Genomic DNA, 9,284 nt, shown 5'->3' with positions numbered 1-9,284 from the left:
GTCTGAATAACAGGGGATCAAACCCAGAGACAATGGCAAATAATCGAAAACTAATAGGAATGCTGGGGGAAATGGAACCAGTTACTTCTGGATAGGAAGGAGATCCCAGAAAGCACTAGTAGGGATGTGGGAATGTAAGGCAGGGAAGGGAAAGGAGCCAACCCAGGTTGTACTGAGCAGCATATAACCCCTGTAGACAATGATGGAGGGGTTCCCAACATAGACATCTGGGTCTCCGTCCTGCTGGGGACCTCAGCAATTGGCACAGAATACATCTCAGAGTAATCTCATTTGGTGGGCAGTGGACAATTTAATAAGCAAGGAAATTGGAGTATTTATCCACTAACTTCTAACTGTCATGAATTGAGGTCTGCTCCTGGGGACATTAGCTCTCTGATGACTTCAGGCTGCTCCATGCAAGAACCAAGCATCCTCTGGTAACCAGGTAATCCCTCAGGCAAAGAGTTACAAGCGGTTGAAGGAAGATGCCACATGCATGCGTGAGAACCCTGAATGGTGAGGATCTGTGCAAGAGGCACTGAAAGCATCTTCATGAACAGTACATGTTGGGTATCAAAGTCTTGGTCAAGACTGAACTGCATGGCTTGGACTAGGGTGTGGCTAGTGAGGAGCCATATACACCTCAGTCTTAAAGCAGTCTTCACCCTCAGCGTCACTCACCTGTAGGGTTGGCACTTGAGTGACCTTGGCGGTGATTGCCTCCTTACATGGTGTGCCCTGGACACCAAACTTGTGTCATGCTAGTCCTGGTCCTTCTGATCTAGTGGCAGAATGAGAGACTCCTGCCTTCAACAAAGCTGAATGGAAACAACTAGAGTGTCAGACATTCAAGAGACTCTGTACCCAAAAAAAAGAATGGGAAATAGTGGAGGCTGAGTCTCTTCCCTACCTGAAAATAGTGGACCGAAAGAAAGAGATGAAAAAGCAGGTCCCAGACAGTAGACTAGGGCTCAGGACAGCCCTTCTTCCCACACATAGGGACAGTCAACTCCAGAAAGTTTAAGTGATTTAGGTTGGTGATATGACCAGTCCTAGGGCCAGTCCTTTTGTAGCCTGTCCATGACACAGTTGGCTCTTTTGCTGACCTCGTTCTCATGACCATCTTGAGAGAAGACAGAAAAACTAGAGTTGGTGACATCAACACAGGTGACCAGACTCGGTCCTCACACGGCTGACCAGGAATTGTGTGAAGGGACTCATGCTCCACAGGCCAGCTAGCTTCAAGTCCCTCCGTCGCTGAGAAGAAATTCCTTTCTCAGGTGAGACTGTGCTTCTGGATTTTTCTGTCAGATTGGACCCCAAGAGATGGCCAGTCACTGGACAGCTGTTCAGAATAGCTAATCTTGTCCTCTGTTCTGAGTCAGGAGACTCTCGGAATTTATTTTACACAGGGTGAAAAAATAATCCCTAGGGGGTAAAAAGCCATTGACACTAGATCAATAACCAATTCTAGAAGTAGAGTCAGGCCTCAAGACCCTAGAACACCCTTCCCTTCCTCGTGGGCATTCCTGGGGACATGACCCATACTAGTCACCACAGGAGGGGATTTTTCAGAGAAACGCTTAAACCCACAGTGTTTCTGTTTCGTTAAGTCATCATCACCAAGTCCTCCCACTAGGCTGTCTGGAGTACTGTCTTAGTGTCACAAGACTTCCTCAATTCTGAGAGAAGGCACTGACTGCTGCACTCACAACTGAGGGAGAGCAGAACTCAGGACCTTCTCCTAGCCAGCGTTAGAGCCTGTCACCAGGAAAAGCCAGCCTGAGCAGAGGAGCTGCAACCAACCAGAGGGAGCATAATTCTGAGAGCATTTGCTGTCTGAGCATCTGTGTTCTGCCAGGCACCATACCGGTAAGTGAGAGCCAGAGCCTTGAAGGTCAGACTTCCAGGCTTGTAGAGATCTTATAAGTTTTCAATAAAGGAAGTTCAGAAGTTTTATGAGCATCTTCTCCAGTCTGGAGGGGATCCGTTCCTGTCTCCTTCCACACTCTCTTCATTCAGTAAGAGAAGTGCAAGCTGGAACCACTTCTAGGAATATACATTTTAAAAGACATTAAACATTACCCAATTGCATTTTCAGCAAAGGCAAAAGATATTTCTATAGGCTCAGAAGCAATCTAACTTCAGACTAGGTTATAATGTGACGAGTCAGGACCCCATCTGAATTACTCGCCTAGATTCTCCCTCTCCTCTCTGTCCACAGTAGGAGGCCCCCCGGAGACCTAAGAGGTTAGGAATTAGGTCTTCAACCTCTCCCTGCATGATCTCTTAAACATCTGCTCTAATTGAAGTTTCTCCCACCCCAGTTGCCAGAACACCTCAGTTTCCTCATCTGTATGATGAAGAGGTCTGAATAAATAGCTGATATTCAGACTCTGATTTGTGGGTTGATTCCATCAGATACATCTGATCCGTAAATCAGAGCCTTTGAGAATGGTGCCCACAAATGGACATTTTAAAAGAATACTCATGTAATTCTGAAAACCAGAATGAACTACATGAACTGAATTTTCAGAGTATTTAGGATTCTACATGTCTTACATACCCCAGTAATTAAGAATCATTTGTCAGCCCAGATTTCAGCTGGAGCTTACCTCCTTTTAAAAATTATTTTAAAAGATTTTAACCCTTATTTCAAACTTTATGAAAATTCCAATGACTTACCCGAGAGTTCTGTGGATTTTCAGTAGCACAATTCCTCTTTTCCATCTTTGACAACTTCTTGCTTTAGCTAAATTCTTGTTCTCTGCTCTGAATTTTGTGGCTGTTTCTCCATTTCTACTTTGGTGTCGGTTAAGGGAGTTGGTTGGTTTTCACACACAAAATAACTAATCACATTATGTTATTTTCCCATGGGGTGAACTTTACTGAAGGCTTTGGCGAGGTGACAGGAGAGTTACTGCAAAAACATGAATAGCTTTGGACTGAGTTCTAGGCAAACCTGTCATCTGAGTCCTTTGGTCAAAGACACGTTATTCAGCCAACCTCTGCCTTTGATTTCCTTTGTGTGTGGTGCCAATGGGGAGACCACAGATAGCTGTGGGAACCAGGTGGACATGAGGAGGTAGAATTTGAAATGGATGGTGAAGCCCAGACAGGACTCAGGCAGAAATGAGAGAGGAGACGAATTGTCATAGGAGGGAAAGCACAAGGTGGGTTGGAAAAGGCCCTGAAAGCTGCTGTTTGTAAAGTAGTGCATTGGGGTGGGGGCCTAGTTGGAAATGAGGCTGCAGAAGGAGACCAAGGAGATACCGTGTGCTTGTGTTCAGGTGCTTGTGTGATCAGGCCAACGTGACCACAGGATGTTTAATTGTATTAAATGATGTTTGACTGGTGTAATTGCTTTACTCTGAGAAGCCTCAAGGGTTTGGGGGCAAGAATATTAAGAGTCAGAGGGTCACATCCCATTCTCACCGTAATTAGACATAGTAAGACAAGCCAAATTATTTGGTTTCCTGAGAGCAGAAGCTCTCCAGATCGGTTTGGGAGATATGTCTGTTTTCCAGTTTCCAAAAACAGAATTCCAATATTCTTGTTTGTTTCCCAGGCCAACCCTAAGGTGGTTCCCTAAGTTACTGAGCAAATTTTAGTGTTCTCAGGGTTTTCCAAAGTCTCCCCCAGCTACTGAATCTCCTGGGAAAACGTAATATTTACAGCTTATGTCACTAGCATAGAATTACCTGGAAAAATGAACAGCTAAAGCTTACTCATTAACATACAGTAATGTTATAATCTCCCTCTGCTTTTTGCATTTGGAGGCCCTGAAAAGACAAAACCAAGCTCATCAAGTGTTCTCACAGTATCATTCCAACCCCAGGTCAGGCTATTCCAGTGTCTTCCCTAAATGCTCATGCTCAGTGGAGGGCAGGAATCAGGACATTTTCATTGTGATGTCGTCAGCCCTTTGGAATTTGCCTGACACATTGTAGGTAGTTATACCAATTGAATGAATGAATGAATGAATGAACTAATTGTATTTGGGACTCTTTCAGTTAATCATGGGAAGATGGAAGATGCTAAGAGATGAAGAAAATGCCTACGGTAAGAGCATAACTCACAACGTGTATTCACCCCCATATGTGAGTCTGGGTATTAAAGGGAATGGACTAACTCAAGACAGAGATTTCTCCATGCTTGGATGAAACAGCAAGAACCTGGGGGTTGGCGTTGGATCTAGATCTCTGCTCCTGCTCTGCTGTGAGATACTAAGTTCTTTGACTAACCTGCACCTCTGTTCCCTACTCTGATCTCCACAGAAGGGGATGTAGAAGACATCAAATCCTGTATTAGAGAGAACGTGATTCACCAGGTAGAATGTGTTAGAGAACAAGGGTGGAGGGTTAAACAGGTATCTTACTAGGCAGCAGGTTTAAGAGAGAGGAAGGGAGGAGGAGGAGGAGAGAAAGGCGGGGGGAGTAGGGCTGGTTTCATCTTATCCTCCCAACAACCCCATGAGGACAGCTCTGTAGTACTGATCCCATTTGTGCAGAAGACGTTTAACACTCAGATTAAGCAGCTTCCCAAGGTTACACCACTGGCAGAGGGTGAGGCTGTGATTCAAACCCAGGATGTCAGACTCCAGACAGCCCTCACTGCCAGGCCCAGGGCACCTCCTGCCTTTCTTTGGGAAAGTATAGCAGAGGCCACTGAAGTGGTCCAATAGGGACCAGGTCTGCACAGTGTGGATGACGGATAATGTCAAATGGAGGAATGACCTGTATTATAGAGGGGTGTCCTCTAGAGAAACGTTCACCAGGTGCTCAAGCACCTACAGGTGCATGTGTGAGTCCAAAGAGGGAAGAAATAGATGGAAAAAGATCCCCCAGAGTTGACAAATCTCAGACCAGGTCACTCAGTAAAGGTCTGATCCACAAAGCACAAGTTGAAGGCATTCTGCTCTCCTCTGTTCAAAAGGGGCCCAGGAGACCAGGTACCAGGCAGGACATGTTGCTTTAAGGTTCGGAAGCTTACAGGTAATTGGTGCTCACAGGTTTAGAAGATGACACGGCGGCGGGGCAGGAGCCCAGGCTGCTGCTCCTCCTGGCTGGGAAGACGGGGGCAGGGAAGAGCGCCACGGGAAACTGCATCCTGGGCCAGAAGCACTTCGTCTCCAGGCTCGGGCCCACGGCGGTGACCAGAACCTGCATGGTGGGGAGCTGCAGGTGGGCCACGTGGGACATAGAGATCATTGACACCCCAGACCTTTTCAGCTCCGAAGTCTCCCAGACAGACCCCGGGTGCAGGGAGAGAGGCCGCTGCTACCTGCTCTCGGCCCCCGGGCCGCATGTCCTGCTGCTGGTGACCCAGCTGGGCCGCTTCACCGCCCAGGACCAGCAGGCCTGGAGTGGGGTGAAGGCGCTGTTCGGAGACGGCATCGTGGCGCGCACCATCGTGGTCTTCACCCACAAGGAGGACCTGGCGGGGGACTCGCTGCAAGATTATGTGCGTGACATGGAGAACCGCGCGCTCAGGAAGCTGGTGGCCGAGTGTGGGGGCCGATTCTGTGCCTTCGACAACCGAGCCACCGGCGCGGAGCGGGAGGCGCAGGTGATGGAGCTGATGCGGCTGGTGGAGGGCCTGGTGAGGGACCACGGCAGCGCCCCCTACACCAATGATGTGTACAGCCTGGCGCAGGCCCTGGGGGGCGCTTGCTCTGAGGAGAGGCTCCGCAAGGTGGCGGAGACAGTGGCTGCCCGCGCGCAGAAGCAGCAGAAACTCTGGCTGTTGGCCTGGCTGTGGGAGTGGCCACAGATGCTGGGGACCCAGTGTATCAGGAGCGTGGCCGGTCTGTGTGATGCCACGGTCCAGTTAGTCAAGCACTTGTGCAAACGCTGGCCGCAGGCCTCGACAGTGTGAACTTGAATCTTGCAGGTAATTTGGCAAGACAGAAACTGCTTAGAGCTCAGAGGAACTTCAGAGGAATCTGAGTTCTCAAGTACTGTGGTGAACACTTTTAAAATAAAGTGGTAGAGTGCATGCCTAGCAGGTGTAAGGTCCTGGGTTCAATCCCCAGTACCTCCATTAAGAAAATAAAGAAACGAACAACCTCCCTGTGAGGCAGGACGGAAGGGGGCAGGGCACAGCCATTCAAGGAGCGGTGAACACCTAAGTGGTGGAAGATTCAACCCCCATTTGGCCTTGAAGCTCAAGATGGTGGGAGATTTGACTTCTAGTAGACCTGGAGTTTCATTATTGACTCATTGTAATGATTTATCCTGATCAGTGATGCCCACAGGCACCATGACGGTTTCAACCACAAAAGGTCAAAGAGTGGGTGGTGGCCCAGTTCCTGGGTAGTTGGAATGGTCCTCCCACTTACTGGCATGTGAAGATACTCAGGCCGTAAAAACTGGCAACACTGTACCTTGTGGCCACCTCTCCCATGTGGCCACCTCTCTCTCCCTCATCTTCAGGACTGTGGGCAGTCTATGGTGTACATATCTACTTTTACTTTAACCTGAGCACCCAACCCTTACACCTCATGGTCTTTGTCTCCTGAAACAGCCTACACTCTATTCAGTATGTATCTCTCTAAATAAATTGATTTACTGAACTGTGGCTCGCTCTTGAATTCTTTCTTGCAAGAAGCCAATGACCCACACGCAGCTGGGTGTGTCCTGGGGACTCCACTGAGACCTGGGACATGGCCCTCCTCACATCTCACATTTGGTTTTTTTTTCCTTTATCACCCCCAACCAAAAAAATATTTTAAGATAAAATTTTGTTTTAATTTGTACAATCATAAAATATCCTTAAAACGTGTTCGTCATCTTGATGTATCTCTTGAAAAATAGTGAAATGACTGGTAGTATTTTAGTAGGAAGTGGATTCATAGCCAAGGGAAAACATCTATATTGTGAGTTTTGTTTGTTTGTTTAGACACTGTCTTTCTCCCTCCAACTGCTATTTGTAAAAAAGAAAAGTAAACCCCACGTAGACTGAGTGGCTTAAAAACAACAGACAATTATGCCTCACAGTTCTGGAGCCTGGAAGTCCAAGATCAGGATGCCAGCGTGGTCCAGTTTGGGGGAGAGCCCTCTCTGGCGGAAGACTGCCAACTTCGGCCATATCCTCAAAGGATGGAAGGGCGGTGCTCGCTCTCCCGCAGCCTCTTTGACAAGGGCACTAATCCCAATCCTGAGGAACTTTTCTCTGACCCAGTCACCTCCCAGTAGCCCCACCTCCTAATACCATCCTCTTCAGGTCAGGTCTCCAACATGTGGCTGTCGAGGGGACACAGACCTTCAGACTGTAGCTACCCTGACTGTCCTTGAGAATTTGCTGGTTCTTATGGGTGGATATCTCCCTATGTGATCTTTGTAGATTTTTATTATCATCAATGAGAGAGATGTCACAGTTATACTTGATGATTACTTCTGACACATCCGTTAATTTACTAGTACAATGATTTAGTGCCAAGAAGTTAAATGTTTAACTATATGCAAATAACACAGTTTCCAATTTTCTAGCGTGTATTATGGTTCATGCCTGTCCAAAACAAAGTAAGATTTGGGGAAAATAAAATGCAGTATCTTTCATGTAGTTATCTGCCTGGATTTTTATGCAAATCATCATCATCATCATCACCATCACACCACCAAGCTCCTGTCTCAGTGGAGAAGAGAGGGAGCAGCTGGTGCATCAGCCAGGAGCCACAGGGCACGAGGTTAGGTGCAGCTGTCCTGTGGGGTTGTATAGGGGATGGGCCAACCCACGGTAAGTTCTTAAATGCCAGCAAACATTAGGATCTCTTTATTTCTATTTCTGAATGTGTTAGAACACTTTAAAGGAAGTCTTTCTCTTTATATCAACCACGCACTAGTTAGGAGGTGTGGATGCAGGAGGAAGCAGCTACCCCGAATCTACCATGGTTCCGAGAAGCAGAGGGTGATGGGGGAGGAGAGGAGTTGTGTGCAGGCGCAGTATGGCCATCCCAGCTCCTCGTGAAGGCCCCTATGCGCATTCGTTTGGATGCCACATGGGGTTAAGGGCCTGCGGAGGCCCAGGATTACCAGCCTAGGCTGGACTGCAGTTTGGTGGCGGGGGGGGGGGGGGGTTGCGGGGAGTGCTGAGGGTCACAGTGGTCAGTGAGTTGGGCTCTGTGAAGCCTGGTTGGAAAGAGGTTCATTATCAATTCCCGCCTTTAGCAATCTGCTGTGCCCATGCAGGGACTCTCAGCCAGGGAGGGGTTCCTTACACGACCTGAGGGGCCCAGAGAGGAGCCGGCAGAGGGGACACCACCGAGTGCCCGCAGCTCACCCAGCCAGGACCACAGGCACATGAGCATGCGCACTGGACCAAGGTAGTGCTTACCAATGGAGCTGATTTTAACCTGCTGTTCTTTCATTTTTTCATTGTCTCACGTCCAGGTGTCCACATATGCCCTCCAGTTTCTCTCTTTACTTATTCCTTCTGCCTTGTTTGTAAATGGAAACATGATTTTTAAAATAAATATGAGTGTTAGGATTGTAAAATTCTCATGCGGACTGTAGCGTATAGAAATATATTGGGTCGGAGGAAGGCTTGACATCCATGGGTAAAACGCCCTCCTTGGGGCATCACCAAGAACGTTGCGGGGATAGTGGAAAGAACAGACGTGCCCTGGGGCCCAAGGGACTTGTGTTCCAGAGCTGGTCCCCTGTGAATTTACTTTGAGATCTTGGGCACAAAGGGATTAAGTTTTCTCTTGAGAGATATATATTAATATTAATCTTTATAGCTTTCATGTATGGTGAAATCATGTGCGTGAAAACACTTTGTAGGTTAAATCCCAGAAGAACATGATACAGAAACAAAAAAATCTAAGAAGAAACTTATCATAGTAATAAAACAAATAAATTTCATACTCATAAACACATACATTTCACACTTATTATTCATAATAAAGATTCCACATTATTCTGTGTATACATAGAGTTGGGAGCTATTGATAATATAAGGTAAGACATAATTAGTTGTCAAATACATTTCCAAAGTGCAATTAAAGTTGTGTTTGTTCCCTAAAATATTGCTACTTTCTAATCCTTAGATTTAGAAATATGCAAAATGACTCATAGGTAAGTGTGGAACACACAATTTTATTTTAGTTTTTAAAATATAATTTAATATTACACAGGTAATACTAGATAGATCATAAAATAAAATAATACAAGATTGATCATAAACTAGAAAACTGAAGCTGTAGAGAGAACACTATAAAATAATCACATTTATTGCTTAATATTTTATGATGAAAACTATCTCATGAGGTATGAAGGATAATT

At 46.6% G+C, this 9,284-nt stretch overlaps 1 protein-coding gene across 1 annotated transcript; it reads left to right on the top strand.

The window, feature by feature from the left end:
- The first annotated feature begins 1,622 nt into the window (after positions 1–1,622).
- GIMAP1 (GTPase, IMAP family member 1) lies at positions 1,623–6,579 on the top strand. The gene is made up of 3 exons (XM_010999636.3): positions 1,623–1,872; positions 4,014–4,062; positions 5,012–6,579. The coding sequence occupies exons 2-3, from the start codon at positions 4,020–4,022 to the stop codon at positions 5,875–5,877; spliced, it is 909 nt and encodes a 302-aa protein (XP_010997938.3). The 5' UTR covers positions 1,623–1,872; positions 4,014–4,019; the 3' UTR covers positions 5,878–6,579.
- Positions 6,580–9,284: the final 2,705 nt, after the last annotated feature.

This window comes from Camelus dromedarius, chromosome 7 (assembly GCF_036321535.1).
Source record: "Camelus dromedarius isolate mCamDro1 chromosome 7, mCamDro1.pat, whole genome shotgun sequence".
Classification (NCBI taxonomy): Eukaryota; Metazoa; Chordata; class Mammalia; order Artiodactyla; family Camelidae; genus Camelus; species Camelus dromedarius.
This window is presented reverse-complemented; position numbering and strand designations above follow the sequence as displayed.

Bases quoted from the DNA above. Each gene is read 5' to 3' on its own strand.
- GIMAP1 (XM_010999636.3), top strand. From the start codon at position 4,020: ATGGGAAGATGGAAGATGCTAAGAGATGAAGAAAATGCCTACG. The intron at 4,063-5,011 runs GTAAGAGCATAA...TGGTGCTCACAG, and splicing joins AGATGAAGAAAATGCCTACG to GTTTAGAAGATGACACGGCG.